This window comes from Amblyomma americanum, chromosome 3 (genome assembly GCF_052857255.1).
Source record: "Amblyomma americanum isolate KBUSLIRL-KWMA chromosome 3, ASM5285725v1, whole genome shotgun sequence".
Taxonomy (NCBI): Eukaryota; Metazoa; Arthropoda; class Arachnida; order Ixodida; family Ixodidae; genus Amblyomma; species Amblyomma americanum.
In genome coordinates, this window is record NC_135499.1 from 45,567,096 (window position 1) to 45,586,526 (window position 19,431).

A 19,431-nucleotide genomic window follows, 5' to 3' on the forward strand; every position below is an offset into this window, starting at 1 on the left:
ACTTTGCTGCCACTCTTGCAGGAAGTACCATCTTTAGCAAGATTGACCTGGTCAAATTCCTGTTGAACCAACGGACATACCGAAGACTGCTATCATCACCCGTTTCAGCCTTTTTGAGTACATCCGCATGCCTTTAAGGTTACGGAATGTTGGCCAAGCTTTTCAACGAATCATAAATGAAGTAACCCGTGGCCTCCACTTCGTAGTCACCAATCTTGATGACCTCCTGGTAGCCAGTTCGTCACCCAAGTAGCACGCTGATGATCTGCGGTTGCTGTTTTTACGGCTCCAGGAGCATGGCTTGGCCATCAACACAGCAAAATGTGTCTTTGATGTTGCCAGCATCGAATTTCTCGGGCTCCTGAATTTTCACCGTCGCTTCCTGACTATTATAGCCCATATTATTCTTCCTCTGACTGACGTGCTGAAATCTCCAAAGACCTTATCTGCATCCTTAGACTGGACACCCAAAGCAGGCACCGCTTTCCAAGAGGCCAAGAATGCCCTGGCGCACGCCACTCTCATTGTACACCTCCCAACCGATGCGCCCGTGAGGCTAATCACTGACGCCTCCTCTCATGGTGCAGTTCTGCAACAATTCCGGCAAAATGTGTGGTGCCCACTCGGTTTCTTTTCACAGAACCTGAAGCCGGTAGAAATTCGGTACAGCATGTTCGACCGTGAACTCCTGGCTGTCTACCTTGGCATTCGGCACTTCCGCCATCTTCTCGGAGGCACCGTGTTCCACGTGCTTACGGATCGCAAGCCCCCTTACACTCAGTTTCCGTTGCAACCACAGCATGCACACTCTCCGGCAAATTTGACACCTGCTTTTTATCTCCGAATTCACGGTTGACCTTTGGTACATCGAAGGACCCATCAGTGTGGCTGCTGATGCACTATCACGTGTCGGTGTGCTTTCTGCTGGTGCTGTGGACACGAGGTAATCGCAGAAGAACAACAAGATGACAGCGAGCTTCGTGACCTGCATGCGTGTTGGGTCCACATCTCTGTCGTTTTCTGAAGTGTCACTACCATTCTCCTCCGACACGATCATCTGCGACATGTCAGCCGGCTATGCCTGTCCATTTGTGCTGTGCTCGCACCGTCGTCAAGTCTTTGACAGGCTACATGACTCAAGCCATCCTGGTGTTCGTGCAACCTAGGGCCTCATCACCTCCCGCTTTGTATGGCCGGCATCAACGCTGATATCCGTTGTTGGGCTCGAGAGTGTCAGCACTGCCAACGTGCAAAGACAACCCTCCATACCAAGTCGCCACTTCAGCCCTTCCGCCTGCCTGACTCATGCTTTGACCATGTGCACATCGACATCGTCAGCCCGTTACCTTCATCACGTGGTAAACGCAACATCCTCACCTGCGTTGACCGCTACACACGCTGGCCTGAAGCGTTTCCGTTATACGATATAACGGCGGCCACCGTGGCATCCATTTTCGAAGCCAGTTGGATCTCTCGTTTTGTCTGTTTCAGCATGATAGCGACCGAACGTGGACGACAATTTGAAAGTGATCTGGTCAAGGCGCTAATAAGCATCCTCGACATCCTCCATATACACACAACTGCATACTATCCGTCATCGAATGGAATGGTTGAAAGGCTTCACCGTCAGTTGAAGGCCACCCTCATAGCCCACGGCGCTTGGAATTTCATGGGTCAACGACCTTCCCCTAATTCTGCTGGGTATTCGTTCGGCAATAAAAGAGGACTTAGGGTGCACTGCTGCCGAAAAGGTCTACTAGACGATTCTACATCTACCCGGTGAATTCTTTGCCCCACCTGCAGCCCCCAACCTCTCGCCTCCTGCCTACATCGAGCAACTTCGGTCGCTTTTTGAACACTTGCGACCTACTCCAGCTCAACAGCCCTTCACTTACGAAGTTTTCGTAAGCAAGGACTTGCCTTCCTCGACTCATGTTTTTGTGCACCGCAAAGGCACCCAGCCTGCCCTCACCGCACCATATAGCAGCCCATTTGAAGTGCTACAGTGCAAAGAAAAGACCTTCACTGTGTCTGTAATTTGTCGCGAAAACATGATTTCAATCGACCGTGTGAAACCTGCGTGCATGGCCAACTCGTGTGTGTGTATTTCACTCCCCGCTTGTCTGCAGCCCGATTCTTTGTCCCCTGCCATAGCGTGCCCCGTGAGTAAACACGTGTCTTGGGCATCAGCTCAACAGCAGTGATCTTCACATCTACAGGACGGGAATAGGGGGGGGCAAGGAGCCCTGTAGAGGATTTGACTCCAGCGCCACCGTGAACCCCTCCTCACCTCCTCACCGCAGCCACTGGATGTTTATGTTTTAGCGCCGGCCTCCTCGGTGCGGCAGGCACACGAAATAAAGGATCAGTTTCACCGCTGCTCGGCTCCTCGCCGGTGGCTGTAACGTTTCGCTCTGTACTCTCACGCACACCTGTCTACAGTGATGCATCTTGCGCCTCTATAGTATGAATTGCTTCAGGAAAAAGCTATTTTCTTTTTTCTTGCAAATTGCAGTCATCATCATCATCATCAGCCCGACTGTGTCCTCTGCAGGATGTGGTCACTTGAATGCAATTCATGTCTTGGTGGGTGCAGCCTGCCTACTTGACCTGCCACCTTCACTGTGGGTCTGTTGGCGCTGTTTCTAAATTGTGCCTTAAACTTCTAATCCACAAAACAAGTGCAGAGTTACATCATCTTTTATTTTTTTCATGTGGACTTTTTCCATACCTTTTAGATTGTTACACGTGATGTGTGAAATGGAGTATAGCCCTGCTGTGCTGCCTTCTCTATTGATGGCTGATATTTTGCAGATAGGTTTCTTGCAACCAACCTTTCTCAAGTTTTCTGCTGGTTCATTTGCTTTATGGATTTCTTAACGTCCCAAATCGACTCACACTATAAGGGACAGTGTAGTGGAGGGCTCTGAATAATTTTGACCACCTGGGGTTCTTTAACATGCACTGACATCGCACAGTACACGGGTCTCTGGCATTCCGCCTCCATCAAAATGAGACGGCCGTGGCCAGGATCAAGCCTGTGTCTTTCAGGTCAGCAGCCGAGTACCATAACTACTGAGCCACTTGTTTTCTACTGACATTTTCTCTGTGCATCACGTATTACTCTGTGGTGACCACTGCCTTATGATGGAACTGGAGACTTGCGCAAGTTGGTGTGCCAGAGTTAAATTAAAGCACTAGCAGGCAAATGAATGAAGAAGGTGTGAGACACACTGAATGTGTCTTGGCTTTTGGTTTGGTTTGGTTTATGGGGGTTTAACGTCCCAAAGCGACTCAGGCTACGAGGGACGCCGTAGTGAAGGGCTCTGGAAATTTCGACCATCTAGGGTTCTTTAACGTGCACTGACATCGCACACTACACGGGCCTCTAGAATTTCGCCTCCATCGATATTCGACCGCCACGGCCGGGATCGAACCCGCGTCTTTCGGGCCAGCAGCCGAGCGCCGTAACCACTTAGCCACCGTGGTGGCTCTTGGCTTTTGCTCAAGGTGGAAGCGCAGGTATTTTTTGCAGTAACGCAAGCTAAGGAAACTGCCTTCCTGTCCCTCTTTTGGTAGGAGTTGGCTGAACCCCCTGACGAGGACGACAACTCGGACCCAGCCGAGATCCTGGGAATGAGCGCAGTGAGCCCGGACATCCAGCAGACGGCTGGTCCGTCTATCATGCTGCAGGCAAACCATGCACCGGTGAGCACTGCTCAGCTGAACAGCCCCGAGTTTGCCCTCTGGTGTTTACAATTTATATAGAAACACTGGAGTAAAGTAGCGTATTTACACAGGTTGTAGAAACCTATTTATGCAGGGTGTCCCAGCTAACTTGGACTGAGATATTAAGAAAACATAGGTGTTCTTCGGAACTGAAATCACGTGGATGCTCTTAGGGTTTACCTAAAGTTTCAGTACAATTTTTTTGCTCGTCTTACTTGAATGATTATTAGAGATTAATTAATTTTTTAAAGATAGCTTGAAATGTTTAGGCGTCAATAGGAAAGTTTAGGAGCTCCACAAATATTGCTCAACCCAGGCACTTCCAACAACATAGCCTTAGCATGGTCGTTTTTATTCAGGAAAAACGAAAGCCCACGGAGTTTATAAAATACCACATGACAGCGAGCTCCGTGTGCACCCGAATACGCTGCGATTACAGCGCTTTCATCCATGATTTGTAAAAAAACATCGCCAGCGCCGCGCCTTCTCTTCGCTTACGAGAAAGGGCTTCTATCTTTGCTTGGCTCTGACGTTACCGGCGGCGGCTGGCGACGCATTGTCCATTCTGCTAGCGTTCGAGCGCAATTATCGCCGCAGAAAAGAGAGCCAGCTTTCTTTTAACTGCCGCCCGAACCCACTGGCGCTTATTCTGGAACCAACGACAACGTGAAGCTCTGTCATGTGTAGCACGAAAGGCGCAAAGCGAGCGATGTTTTTTACAAAGCATGAATGAGAGTGTGTAACTGCGACACATTCGGGTGCACGGAGCGCGCTGTCACATGGTATTTTAAAACTCTGCGGGCTTTCGTTTTTCTCGGATTAAAACGGCCACGCTAAGTCTATCTCATTAGAAATGTCGGGGTTGGACAATATTTATGGAGCTCCACAAATTTCCTATCGACGCCTGTACGTTTCAAGCTATATTTAAAAAGTTAACTCAAAAAGTTAATAATTTATCCCGACTAATTATTTAAGTAGGACAATAAAAAACGGTACTCTAACTTTAGATAAACCTTAACAACATCCCCACAATTTCAGTTCTGAAGAAGCTTAGGTTTTTTCAAAATCTTGGACCAAGTTAGCTGGGACACCCTGTATATATAGACTTTCAGGGCACCATGCGAAACCATCGTACATTCAGAAACCTCGCACAATGGATGCATTCGCATAATAAATGCACCTGCTACTCTGATTGTCAGAATGAACTGTTTTTTTTATCCACAATTTATAAAAGCTCCCCTGTTTTCATTCTGTGAGAATTAATGCTGAGACCATGCAGCCAGGAGCCATTCTATTGTCACGTGTGCCTCCCGGTCGTTGCTGTGGCCGATGTGCAATGAATATGACTGCTCCAGACCTTCAAAAACGTTTTACGTTGCGTGGTACGAGCATGCCCGTGAAGTGTTGTTCTGTTCAGACTTCGCCTATAACTGCCATCTCTCCAGCACTTGTGCAGCAGTGTCTGCACTATGCATTCTCATCATAAAGAAAAAAATAAATACATAGTCAAGCCATTAATGCAGGACTCGAGTGCACAGACGTTGGTGGTGTACTTCCTTCAGTGTGGTAAAGCAATTTAGCACTGGCTAATTTTGTGTGGTTGCTTCTGTAATTGGAAGTGTCCTGCTTTGTTCTTTTGAGAAGGCACAGCTGCAATGCTGAACCTTGCAGATGTGTTCAGCTGCTGAGACACCGGTCTTGGTGCCATCACCTCCAGTCAGCATTGTGCCACTCACCAGCATGCCTGTCAGCAGTGGACTGGTCGGCTGTTCACCAGTGAGCATTGCACCAGTGAGCAGCATACCGGTCACCAGCACACCCGCTGCTGATGTACCTGTCACCAGCAGTAGTAGTGGGGCTAGCATCCCAAGACCTGAAGGTGAGCACCGTCACAACCGGACCATTCTGTTTGAATGTCAGTAGATCTGCTGAGAATTTTATTTCTGAGTGTCCTAAGGCTTTGGACATCCCACAGTGCATGTGTTTTGCATAGTTTATAGTTCACTCTTCATGCCATGCAGAGTTCAAGGGCAGGTGTCGCTAATGTACGCTAAAGCATGTCATTCTAGCACTTAGGACAAATGCACGGAGCACTGTACACATGCTCCAAGCTTTCCAATGAGTTCTTCTCTGTGTACAGCGACCATCAGCCACACGGAGGCCAACGTGGTGGACGGCATCGACCTGGAGGAGATCAAGCACTTTGCCAAGGCATTCAAGCTGCGGCGGCTCAGCCTGGGCCTCACCCAGACCCAGGTGGGGCTGGCACTCACCTCTTCAGAGGGGCCCTCCTACAGCCAGAGTGCCATCTGCAGGTGGGTGGAGGCAACAAACAGAGGTGCTGGCCACCCACCACTCCAGTGAGAATGCAAGCACGTGCTCGCCCGTACCGTTGGGCAAAGCTCGGCAAGAGTATGTGCAGCACAGATAGATACAGCACAGAAGTGGTCTCTGTCAGTGTTCATCCAAAATATGCAAGCTGAAGGTACACTGGAAGCAGCTATCCAGTGAAAGAAGCTATGTCCCAGGTGCATTCAGAGGACCTCTGTTATGGATGATTAGATATCTGGGTGTCTCGTCCCTGGCTCGCATCCAGACGTCACCGTTGCATGCTGCCACAATTGTTGACGAGACTCGCCTCATGCTCATGTGTGTCATGCCAGTGAGACTGGTGCTCAGCAAGCTCTGTTCTGCCCTTGGATGCGTGAACTGTGCACAGTGCGACAAGCGGTCACATGCACGGAGATTGCATAAACACTTAACAATGGTTGACAGTTTCGCTAACATGTTATTTTTTCACTCTGCCATAACAAGTCATGTTGGAGTCAGAAGGGGGGGGGCAAGCTAAGTATAGCTGCATATCTATTGTGCCAAAACAGAGTTCAAGGTGGTGTCCCTGGGATCTCCTGTTTGGGATGTCCCAAACTAGATCCTCTTAGCACACACTCAAATGTGCTGTAGTACCAGGCCATTGGCAACTCTTTTGTATATTCCAGGGGCATGGTGTTTCACAGGGTAAGGGGAAGGAGTGGCAGTCTTCACAGTGACAGATTAGATACCAAGGGCAGCAGGCATAAGATGGGGTTACCAGAGATTACCATGTATTGCCGCATATATATTGAAACTAAAAATACATGGTTTTCTATGGATGCAAAGGTGTGGAAACTGAACTTTGTTGCATAAAATGTATTGGGCCTGTGCCGAATTGCGCCACAATACACAAAAAAAAATACCTAGTAGCTAGCCTGGAGACTGCACACTGCGGATGTGTATGTATATGGCAATCACCTGTGCTGCAGGTTTGAGAAGCTGGACATTACGCCCAAGAGTGCGCAAAAAATCAAGCCTGTGCTGGAGCGGTGGATGCGGGAGGCTGAGGAACGGCTGCAGTCTGGTGGCAGCCATGCCCTGGCAGACCTTGTGGGTAGTGGTGCTGAGCCAGCCAAGAAGCGCAAGCAGCGCACCTCCTTCACACCAGCCGCCCTCGAGGTGCTCAACCGCTTCTTCGAGAAGAGCACCCACCCTACGGGTGAGCTCTGCCATGATTTGCACCATCCTTTCTTTTTGCAACATCAGAAGTTGTTTCATGGCAGGCTGGAATGTGTAATGCAAAGCCATTAAAAAATGGGAGTCAGGAATGAAATACAAAGGCCTTTATTGACACTTCATAAAAATTGGTAGTTGGAGCAAGAGCTTTCTCTTTATAATATGCTTGCTACTACTGCCTAAATTTGCTCTGTCCTTAGTACAGAAGAAATTTTGCATGGCTGTGGTCCGAGCGAAATTAGTGGTTCAGGAAGGCCTGTTGATTGCACTGATGTATAACTTTAAAGTGGGTTGGTGCTGCCCATCCACACAGGACAAGGACAGTGAAAAAAAAAAAGGAGCAGTTGAATCCCGCTACACTGAAATTCACGGGACTTGTGAAAAATTTCACTTGAGCGGAAGCTGCGACAGAACATTGACAGATTGGACTGGGTAGCTCATAGTTCATGCATAGCTTTTATTTTCCAAAAATTTGAGAGCTTCAGTCTTTTGTCATTTTGAAATCAGTGCCGTGGTATGATTTTCGTGGTACTGGTGTCGATTTTCGTGGCCTGCCACAAACATATAGTAGCACCTAGCTCGTGTAGCAAATCTAGACATAACTGCTTTGGGTTCTGCCTGCGCAGCACAGTGCAATGTCTGCTCATTCTACCGCCTATTCAATAATTCGAACAGTTTTTCGAGTTCGAATTAACGAGCTTTTGTTGCAAAACAATCTGCAGTGACTTAGTCTTTCAGAATTTCATGTTTAAATTTTTACTTCATGCAGCAAGCTGGATACCACCAGTTCCAAATGCAAATTGCCAAAGCATTCAAACTGAGAAAAAAAGATTTAAAACGCAAATGCCCTGCCTCTTGCACCGTGCCTCAGAGCAGGACCAGCACTCTGAGCTGCAAGCTGTGCATCGCGTTACAATCGTGTCGTCTACTGGAGAATTGCGGCACACACCTCTACATCTACAATTGTTCCAATGCGTTTCATGGAAAATATTTTTTTTTTTTCAGTGAACTCATAAATTTACACATTTCACACCCACCAGGCCCACTGATTCCATTTGGAGTCATGCAGAAAAGAAAAGGCTGAGCCTGGATGTTTTTGTGAAATACCTTCACCCTAAACACGCTCAAATCTCTGTGTGTCAATTTTTGTATAGCACAGAGTCTTAATCTGGGCCTGAAAGGGTTAAAGACGAGCTGCACCTGTTCCAGCCCAAGCTGAATGCACACAAACACAACCTTCATAGTATAAATGTGCGTTCACTCTCCCATTGGCAGGTGCAGTGCTAAGCACCGTTCTTTTAAAGACGAGCCGCATCTGCTTCAGCCAAAGGTGGGCTCACACAAACGCAACCTTGGTGGCCCAAACACTCTGTCACCCTCTCGTCTTCCTGGTGCTGCAGTTTCTGAGAGGGAATCGTAGCTGATAACTGGGATCCATGTGGGTAGAAAGTATTGGAAACTTCAGTATCAGGTTTGACATCATGTTTTGCTGCGTGCTCGCTGCGCTTTCCCAACGATGTTAGCCTGAATGTGCTGAGAATGAAAGCTAAAAATGTTTCATGTTTAGCACACACACCATCCTTGCCCTGTGGGTGCAGGTAGATGCAGTGATACTGAAAGTTATGTGTGAACAAAAGTAACCAGGTTCTCTTCCTTGTTAATTGTAATTGGTTTTGGATGCTTCGCCCCTTTCCACCTTCACCATTGCACCAGGAGGTTTCTCTCATGTCGGTCTCTTTGTGCTCTCCTGTGACACCACTTGCGACTAAGCCTGGTGTGATGGCCACCTTCGTCGTCACACACTCCTAACATTACATTAGTGGTTTTTGAGAAAAAGCAGTGGCGCAGTAACTGCCTCGCTTCTCGGTGGACGCTTCAGCTTCACCGTAATTAAATTGGGAATTGTAGTAGTGAAAGAAGAAAGAGGTGTCGTAGTGGAGGGCTGCCCAGAATAATTTCAACCACTTGGGGATCCTTGATTTGCGCTGTACTTGGACAGCACATGGGTGCATGTTGCATTTTGCCTCAACTGAAATGCGGCCAGTGCGGTCAGGTTTGAACCTGGGTACTCCGGCTCGGTAGCCGAGTGCCGTAACCACTGAGCCGCTGCAATGAGTGCATACTCCTAACATAATTAGCTAAGGAGATGCAGAGGTGCAGGAGTGAGAACAGGAAAGTGAAAAGGGAGCATTATAGCATGCTTTCTTTCTCCAGAAAACACTGGTTGCTGAAACGACCAGCACTGCTTGCTTACTTTTGTTTTGCATAACGCTTTTGCACAGCAAAATACAAAGTTGTTTGGAATCCATTGGCAGCAAAGCAAATGTCACTGTCTGTGTTGCCAACCGTCCTAATGCAGGGGCCGAGATGACGGAGCTGGCCGAGCAGCTCAGCTACGACCGTGAGGTGGTGCGTGTCTGGTTCTGCAACAAGCGCCAGGCCTATAAAAATACTGTCAAGAGGTTGAAGGTGGGTGGCGGTGTAGATGGTCCCCTGCCGCTGTCAGAAGGTACCTCGGACTCCTTGGGCAGTGTGCCGCCCAGCAGCAATGCACCAGAGGCATCGGCCAGCCCCATGGATTGTGCAGAGAACAACACGTTATGAGCCTCGTGTGTGTGCGTGCCATGTCCTGATGCCAGCTGTGCTCCGCTGCAGTGCTGCCACCTGTGTGTTGAGTGATTGCACACGGACTTTCATGTATCCAGGGTGAACAGGCATGTCTGTGAAGACCAAAATGCCATGCGCACCCCGACATTTGCAACATTTGCAAAAGTGCCGGGCTCATGTACTGCTAGTGCTGTTGCAGTGACAGCCAGAGTCAAGTACCTGCTAGGAAGGACAGCATCTCTTCTGTCACAGAACCGGTGCAGCTGTGCATCTACACAATCTGGTGATGCGTTAGCCCAAATGGTGTCAAGACAACCAGAGCCACGTCGACTAGACTGTGCGACTTGAACAAGAAGGCAGCGGCCACTTCCTGAAAGGAAGGAGTGGATCAACCTTTATTGTCGTGCTTGCGCGGACGGCTCATGCATCTTGCTGGCGTAGTGCCGGGAAGCTCGGCAGCGCCAGTACCTCATCTCTCGAGTGCCTCTGATACTCATTTTTCACCTGTTAAGGGCAGTGGTATGAAGCCTGTCACTTGTGTATGTACATGCATGTCATCGTCACACTTTTACTTTTTGCTTGAGAGCTTGCCGGTCAGCTTGACTCGTCAGAGGACAAAGAATTTTTTTCATGTCTGCCAGCTGTAAGTGGCACCCTAAAGGGTCACAGGATACAGCCATCTGCTGTTTCAAGTCTACCTTTTCATTTATGTTTGTATATTTGTGTTGTATATCTTCTTTATGGCTCAGATATGGTTTCAATTCTGCAGGCCAAGGATGAAGTACTTGTTCTTGTTGCACTCAGGGTAGTCCAGGACTTCTTCATAAACTACAAGAAGAACAGACTCTAAAGCAGATTTAATAAATATAAATGTACAGCTAGCTGCCTGGAATGCAGGATTGAAGGCTTTGAGGATTGGAGTGAGAATATACGGAAATGGGAACTTTGCTCGCTGGAATGGTACTACAATGTTAGATAGCTACATGGTAGTGAATGTCTGCTGGACTAGAGCGAAGCACTCCCTCTTGTCACATGTCTTGAGGCACGCAGTTTTTTTCTTAACAGTGGAGCGTGTAATTAAACAGTCTCTCCATATTCATCCGCTGCAAGTTCATATTAAGTTCACAGCAACCTATTATTTACTTATGACATTGGCCTGCTATAAAACAGGGTCATAATTCGCAGTAAGCAAATGATGATCTCAACATGCAAAGTATTTTATTTCATTAGGCTTAAAAACATTATGAACAAAACTGAAGTGGGGTTCTGGAAGAGGAGTAGTTTGCTGTAGGCAGTGCATTTATCTTGGCCAACTATACTAATCTTTGTATATCTAGGCCATCAGGAAGAAAATAGCTGGAGAGAAGAATCGGCAGGGGTACATTTGGGAGGCAATGCCAGGTTATGAACAGCAGCTTGCTGATGCTACCACGCCAACAGTTTACAACATGCATCCAACGAGTAGCTGCCTATTGGGCCAAAACTTGTGAATGAAAACTTCCAGAATTGTACTGGGGACAGCACAGTGAGCTGTGGGAAAGGAATTGATAGGAGCAACATTAAAGGGACACTGTGGATAACTCCATCCAGTTCCTTTCGTTTCTTCGTAAAATTCGTTCAGTCATTTGTTTGCGGCTCTACTGACGTTTTTTCAGGAGCAAAAGACATCTTTTGCTCGGAAGTTTGGAGTTCAGGAATGGAACTTTTTTTTTTTTCCAGCTCATCAGTTCGAACTTGCATCACTGACGGCTATGTCAAGCGTGTTAGAGACTGTTGTTGTCAGAAGTAACAGCAGTGTGCTCTAACCGCACGAAATTGTACAGGAGAATTTGCTCTATTTCACCGCAGTTTGTAAAAAGGGCACATAGCAGCGATGCCTGCAATTCATGTTTAGGTCTTGTGTTAAAGCTCCGTTTTCAGTGCAAGAGTTCTCTTTGCCATTAGAACACCGTAATCAGTCAATATAGGCCTACTTCAGTACAGTGTCACTTGAAGTGACAGAGAGTCAGTGGCATGAATTAGAGAAGTGCGATGTAATCATGCGTCATCAGCACTCGAAGAAGGATTTGGGAAGAACATGTAATGTGCCAGAGGATAACCACTTGCGTGTCAAGGACTGTAAAAGAGTGGCTGCCACGGAGAAGGAAGTGCCATAGGAGAAGGCAGCAACATGTGGGTAATTGAAGACCATCGGGGTAGGCCCTTGTCCTGCTGCTGATGAGGACGGGAATTGAATGCTAAAATGCCTCAGTATATGTGTGGCAGTCCATTTTCCTGTAGCTTCCATCATGAAGCATAGCACGCAAGGCTTGGATTCTCCGGCATTCTCAGCACCTTGCTTCTTTATGGTGCAGTTCGCTTCTGTGCTCTTGTTTGTGCCAGTGGCCATTTCCCACTCCCATATATTCTTGCTCCACAGGAAGTCTAGACGTGCTTGGTTTCTGCAGTGGGTACCCTTTCCAATGTTGAAAGATTTCTCCGCTATTTATTGCCATAGGCTGCTACCCCACAGGACGTTGTTTAAATTTGAGGCCAAACAGCATAGGGACCTTGGCATGGGCAAAAAGTGTTGCCACTGTTTCATCTAACCCTGATGTGGACCACTGATCCCAGCTGTCATGCTGTCACCATTGGTGTGCAAGCCAATTTTGTACACCACAGAATTTCTCTCTGCAAATAATATGGTATAATCTAGATTTACACCAATTGGCTTTACTGAATTTGGCCAGCATGGTCTTCCATTACTGCTATCGCAAGCAATCACACACAGTCAATGAAACATCCCAAAAAAGTCACTTTATTCCACACCATAGCAGATTGTCCTTAGAATGTTGACAAATGAGTGTTTGGACCTAACTTTTGATGAATATTGGGCACATCTCTATTGGTGGCTGTTTAATTTTGGGAGATGCGACAGCTTTGAACACATTCCTACTACATTCGACAAACATAAGCTTAAAATATCTACTAGCCACGCCATCATGATCGATGGCAGTGTAAATTGAAATTGACAGTACAAACTGCGCCTGTGCAGTAGGACCTGGCAGTTTGTTTTCAACCTGTGGAGCTCGGGAAAGGGCAAAGGAGGAGAGGTTTGCATGCACCAAGCGGCCTTGTGAAAGGAGCAAATTTCATGCCTTATTGCTTCCACCTCTAAGAAGCAATTCCTCATGTATTAAGTGTATCCTAACATGCGCTGATAAAAAACAGCAAAACAAATTTGACTTTCTCAGCCAAGGATCATGTGCTCCTTTGTGTACTGTATTGTATTTTATTTCGTGATGCACAAAATTCACTGGGTGAGCTTCACTATTACATTTGTACTTCTGGGACTGATGCAGGGTTCTGAAATTTTGCACTTTTGAAGGAGGTGACAAAATGGCAGGTACTAGCCAGTATGACAGAACCATTGTGCATAGATTGTATCTGCCTCTGCAGAAAATGGAATTGTTGCACAAGATGTGGTACAGTCGACGACTGAAAATTTGGACGCCTGATTTTTCGGACATGCTTGATTATTCGGACCTTTTCGCTGCACCGCGACATGGCCTATAGAGCCAACGTATAGGAGCGCCTGAAATTGTGGACGCACCGCAACTGACTGCTCGATTTTATGGACCTCGTTCGCACTCGCCGCCAATACCCAAGCTGCCATATAATGTGTACAGTGGAACCTCATTACTTCAAACTGCAGGAGAGATCGAAAACTTTATCAAATAAAACGAAATTCAAGCTTTAAGGGGGCCTCTTGCGATAGTGAAATTCTGCGCGAGTCGGCATATTGCGGCCGGGTGGTTTCGAATTCGTACGGTTCTTGCACGTCTTCCGCCACACGAACTTTTTAAAAGTAGCCAGAGTTCATGGAACTCATCTATGCCGAGTCTTTCGTTTCAAATACGGAAAGAGGTAGCAGCGAAGCACGGGGGGAGGGATACGGCTTCACGGAGACGGCGAGCGCGGGAGGAAATGGTTGTGCATTTTAAAGTGAGGTAAGCGTACCCGTGGCAAAACGCACTGCAACCCTGACTTTGCTATCGTAAAACTGTACATAACTGGCGTTTCGATGACAGGCAAGACTCCCCTCAGTATACGCAAGCCACCGCAGAGTGCATATCGCCAAATACGATGCGGATTTGGCTCTAGTCGCTAGGCCTAATGACGGAGGCCAACGCCGACGGAGCGCTTGCTTCGGCCGTTTCTCGGTTCTTATTGTTTTGACATCTGTTTCGCTGTGGGCGCAATGCAGCTCCCACACCGGCGTGTTCGCTTTGCCGTTTAGACTTTGTCCCAACCCCTGCATTCATCGGCGACATGCCGAGGGCAGCCCAGCCAGCCCGAGCTCGTGAAAGCGGTCGCCGCCCGTCATCTGTGCGCGTTTAGCGTGGCGAAATTTATTCATTAGGAGCTTTAGAATGTATGCAACACGACTGACCTCTTCCTCCAGCATAATAGCAATAAGTTCGTGATTTTTTCGGTGAAATCTGATTTTCCGGACTGCCTAATTTTTCGGTCATTTTCGTGGTCCCTAGAAGGTCCGAAAAATCGGTTGTCGACTGTACTGTGATGGCATTACTTTACTATAGAACAAGCAAAGAGATTCTCACAGTGCATTTTAGAGCCTGCAAATCCTCCAGGATGTTGACCTCTCTCAGCCATATCGGCGTGTGCTTTGAAATCCAATTTCACATCTACCAGAACCTTTGAAGCGGTCTATAATTCTTCAGCCAATGTGTTTAGTGCCACTTAAGTCTGTCATGCCCTCATACTGAGTTTGGCAGTCTGTGTGTTGAAACAGCAATTGCCACTGTGAATAAACATATATGCTCTCATTTTCTGTGACTTGAGAAGTGTAGTAGATTTCAAGGCAACTTTACTCTGTCTTTTAAAAAATCTTGACTATTGCCTGAGGGGTCTGAAACAGTTGCACTAAGGTCTTCACCAATTCGTTCTTGGTGTTGCTTTTGCTATTTGTCACTGCCCACGTCTCTGCTAAACATCCCAGTCTGAATATTCTGACATACCCGTGTGAGGCAGTTGCTTCCCTCCTTCCTGCCCTCATACCAAACCTGGCAGTGTGACTTGGATGCATGGACTGTATAACAGAGACACTGTCTCCTAATCCCTGCATTCCAAATTTCTGTTGAGACTCTTCTGGTCTTGTTTTTGCTGTGCCATATCTTAGCAAACAGATGCAGCGTGGTCAAACCTGTGGGCTGCAAATTCACTAAAAGATGAATTTGTTTGCCTGCTGTGGCTAAGCACTGAATGACGCAATTGTCCGTCACTGTAATGTTAAGGCAGAGAAGTAAGTGCTGCTGCATTTAAAAAAAACATTAAGCACTGCAAGTGAGAGGATGTCGATATGTGTTATCAGTGAGACATGAAAGGGCCACCTTAGATCAAAATATGTTCGATCTCCTGTGAGACAGTACAGTACTTGCCGCTGCTGCACATTGTCCTTGTAAAAATGTCCATGAAACGATTTGTCTCTTATTAATGAAATCTGAAGGAAAAGGAAAAGAGCTTCTGATAAACACTTCATAAATAAAAGATGTTGCTGTGCAGTGAACTGCAAATCGGACAAAATGTTGGGAGTTCCAAGTCGCCATTATCTCAGAAATGCAGTGAGGTTAGAAACATTTAGCTGTCCATGAGGTGCATGACAGTATCTCGTGGCATGCTGATGTCTCACCTACTACGACTGTTCACACCCTGCAAATAGGTAGTACATATCTGTACCCAGTTGGCTGATTGCTGCTGAAAGCATTTCACAGAACCTACCGAGAGTTTCCTTTCAGAGCCATTTATGCAATGCAGCTTACGGTGTGGCACATGAACCCTTCCCTCCTCCCCACTTCCTGCAGACTACACAGCAATTTCATTTTCAGGCTTGCACAGTATAGAATGAGAAGCCCAAGGCTTCTGGGTGCAGCCAATGTAGGGAAATTTTTCCACAAATATTGAACCCTGTGGACTGTGTACTGGAAACCATGGTATACCAACATTGTTTTTCCCCTAAAGCAAATATTCAGTGCTTCAAATAAGTATGAATTTAGGTGCACTTTTATTTATTGTTTGTTGCTTAATTGTTCAAGAATCTTGGGACATGCAAACCTGTACGTTTTATATATATTCTGTGGATGCCAAAAATGCCCTTAAGGTAATGCATTCAAAATACAAATGCTGATTGAACATTTTATGGTCATTTGGTACTTGGCTGGGATAGAAATTTTGGGAAACAGCAGAAATCTAAAAAGTATTTCTACAAGCTCTTGCAAAAAAGTATCTCTAAAAGTACTTGCAGGCAAGGTCGTACCTAATAGGCAAACAAATTAAAAAAAAAAATGTGAGACCACAATTGTTTATTAGTGTGCTTAAGCAGACTTGCCAAGGCTTTAATACACATGCAGTCGATTGAGGTGCAACATGCTGTTTCATTTGTATAGTTGGAATCAAAGAACTTTAATTTGCCATGACTGTTTTTCAAATCGTATGCATGAAATTATACTTTGCTCTGAACAGCTGTACACTAGCCTGCAGATACGGTTGTATTAGCTGACTAATCGAAACTAAATTTGTTTTTTTTCATGCAAGAGCTAGTTTTTAAAGCTTTTGAAGGTGCCTGCACCAAAATGTATTCTCATAAAGCATTGCTTATGTAATGCAATGATGTGTTACTATGAAAATGTGTTCCTGTCACAATAAAATAATTTTGTAAAGAAACGAACCTGCTGTTTGGACCTATTAATGTTATTGCACTTCGCCACTCTCTCATGGGTGGGTGCGATTTATATAATGTTAACTAAAGTGTATGCAGAGGCTATTGAGCAGTAACAGCATGAAGCTATGTTTCTTGCAGCCTAACATGCACATCACCCGCATGAAGCGAAAAGACTTAATTGCCATCAGAGCGCACCTTGGAGCAGGCATTGTAGCAGTGTCACTCTGTAGTGGTCACTTGAGTGGTCAGTCACTGCACATCAGACTAGTAAAACTGTGCTAGAAATTCATAAAGCAGTGCAGATCTGCTCGTTGTTGTGTATGCAGCACAATAAATGTGACAATGAAAACCTATCTTTGATAGCACGCTGAATTTTTAATAAAATGAATGGACGTGAGGAATACTGCACAGTGGCGTCTAACATTTATGAGGGGCTGGGAGTTGTAATGAGTGCGAGACATACCCCGTTACACCCTTTTCTGTTGTACAATCCTACAACTCGCTTTCACTCAACTGTTCCAATTTATGGACAATGACAATAAGCGAGGGTTCGCAGCTTCTTCACTGAAACCATGCTAGGAAAGCGAACTTCGCTCACAAAACAGATTGGGAGTCACCTACCCGCAATGCCTTCTGTTACTGGCTAGTCTCGCGAGTCACTTTCAGGCGATGGGTGAAATTTTCTGCAAACTCGGTACCCCACGGAGTGCAGAGTATCGGTCTGAATTATTTCCTCACGAGGCGAGTGCTTTGTTGTGGACTAAAGTTTAATTGAAAACCAGTTATCGGAAATGGATGCAGTTTCATAGGGAAGACCACTCAATTCTTTGAACATGCGAATCACAGATAGCTGAAAGAGAGAACGAACATTTTACATGATTTGAGGCCAATTTTGTGACAATGTTCGACGTGATGTATAATTTATTTCTCGCACTCTATATGTCTGAAGAAACTGGTTAGCCAATAAGTTGCTGGGTCAGTTTAGAAAGAAGGGATTGCATTTGTGATGTACTTGAAGACGACAAAGGAATTTCAGCCAGTGAGCAGAGACAAAGAAGTACACACGACACGTGGACGGCGACAGAGCAAGGAGGAAGAAGACGAATGATGAAAGGTTCTGAGTGTGTGAGCTGAGTTGACGCGACAGTTACGAGCGCGGAGATCGAGACCACAAGGCGGAGACATACCTACGACGGCCAGTCGTTGGACAAGACTGCGAGAGTGGCTTGACGGACCGCTGCTGACAGTTCGGGATTCGACGCAGTGATATAGATGGTGAACAAATCTCGCGATGGACGGAGTAGGTGCTTTGGGCTACCTCAGCGTGAGAATACGTAGAACCTTGTGCAAGAAAACTCTATCCACATTTCGCGAGTGGAGCTTAACTGATTTGCCAGAGCCCTTCGCTACGCGACATTGCGGAGGTCTGTAATGTGCTTGCTAAGCCTTTATGTCATCTTTAAATGTTTTACAGCCTCCCTTGTTTCCTACATTTGTCCTGCCTGTGTTATCACCTGTAATTCCACTCTCGCCACGGTCAGTGCAGACCCACACTAACCCATACATCAGCCTGAAGACGTTACGGTAACGTCACACATTTAACTGCCACGCATTTTGTTGCTCACTTAGTGCTGATCATTTGAACAAAAGATAGCTCTCACGTGACACCATGGGTGCCATCTTTGGGTGCACGGCTAGTTTCCACGGTGTGCGCGGGAACCAGTTGGTGATAAGTGGGTTGGGAAAATTCCCAGGCTTTCACCACTTTTTCTGGGCCCAAAGACGGCGACTGCTGTGACGTGGTTGCAAACCGCGCACAGTGCATAGCACTACTGATACGTGCTCCGGGTCATGTTGGATGACTTTGATTAGCACTGGTCAAAAGACGTGCGATAACGTCCCTCGCGCCTCATTAGACATGCTGTTGCGAGTTTTTAAAGCGATATCATTAAAGGGCCCGTTACGAAGGAAATCCTGCGTTGGCGTTGTGGGCAAAAAACGACAGGCAGCCCCTGGCAGGCGGTGCCCAGAGAGCAACCTAGCAAGTAGGTGGTCCACCTAGGTCACGTGGCCTAGCTTGCGGCATCCTCATGACCTAGCCACCGTACATGGCAGGTGGCAGTTAAATTAATGAGTGGCCACTCGGGAAGAGTAACCTGGGTCGTACACAGCCCGCCACTGGGAGCACCTGCCATGTAGTGGAAAGATTAGCCGAGGCAGTTGATGATATAAGGGCGATAGCACAGCAAGTGCCGATCATGGTATGCACAGTGCCAGAGGTGCAAGGACAGAACGGAATGGTTGCCAAGGATGTGGTGACGGTTTATCGAGAGGTAAGGAAGTTAAGACTGGAGAAAGGTTTTGAAGTGGCGGACATAAACAGGGAAGTGCATAGAGCAGGCTTTGGCAGAGGCATTACACGAGATGGCATCCATTTTAGTGGAAGGGTAGGAGCAGAGATCGGCTGGCGCCTGGCAGGCCGAGCAGTAACTTTTTTAGGGGGTCCATGGTGGCACGGGGCGTAGGGGTAGGTAGAAGCAAAGTAAAAAGTGCAACAATGGCGGCTGTACCCAACAAAATGGCCAGTAAGAAAACTACTAAAATGGAATTAAACACCAGGATCAGTTGCATTATAAACATGCAAGGGGGTAGAAAGAGAGTGAAATGGTTAGAATAGAACAGCAATTAAAGGACGAAGAAGTAGGTGTATACGCGCTATGCGAGACACATCTCAAAGATCTAGAAGATCCACCGTTTATTGATGGCTACGTCTGGGAAGGGAGCACCAGAGAAGGGAGGAGGGGTTGGTATATGCTGATACATCAAGG

The 19,431-nt window shown here is 46.8% G+C and overlaps 1 protein-coding gene across 4 annotated transcripts in view; it reads left to right on the forward strand.

Annotated features, from left to right (window-relative positions):
* Nucleotides 1–14,711, forward strand: part of pdm3 (POU-domain protein pdm3) — a 78,008-nt gene extending 63,297 nt beyond the window's left edge. For all 4 annotated transcript variants that reach the window (XM_077657309.1, XM_077657310.1, XM_077657311.1 and 1 more), the window contains 5 exons: nt 3,580–3,708; nt 5,401–5,608; nt 5,870–6,044; nt 7,029–7,258; nt 9,635–14,711. In XM_077657309.1, the coding sequence (XP_077513435.1) occupies nt 3,580–3,708; nt 5,401–5,608; nt 5,870–6,044; nt 7,029–7,258; nt 9,635–9,879 (987 nt within the window). In that variant the 3' untranslated portion in view covers nt 9,880–14,711. The remainder of the gene's footprint in view (nt 1–3,579; nt 3,709–5,400; nt 5,609–5,869; nt 6,045–7,028; nt 7,259–9,634) is intronic.
* The last annotated feature ends 4,720 nt before the right edge of the window (nt 14,712–19,431 follow it).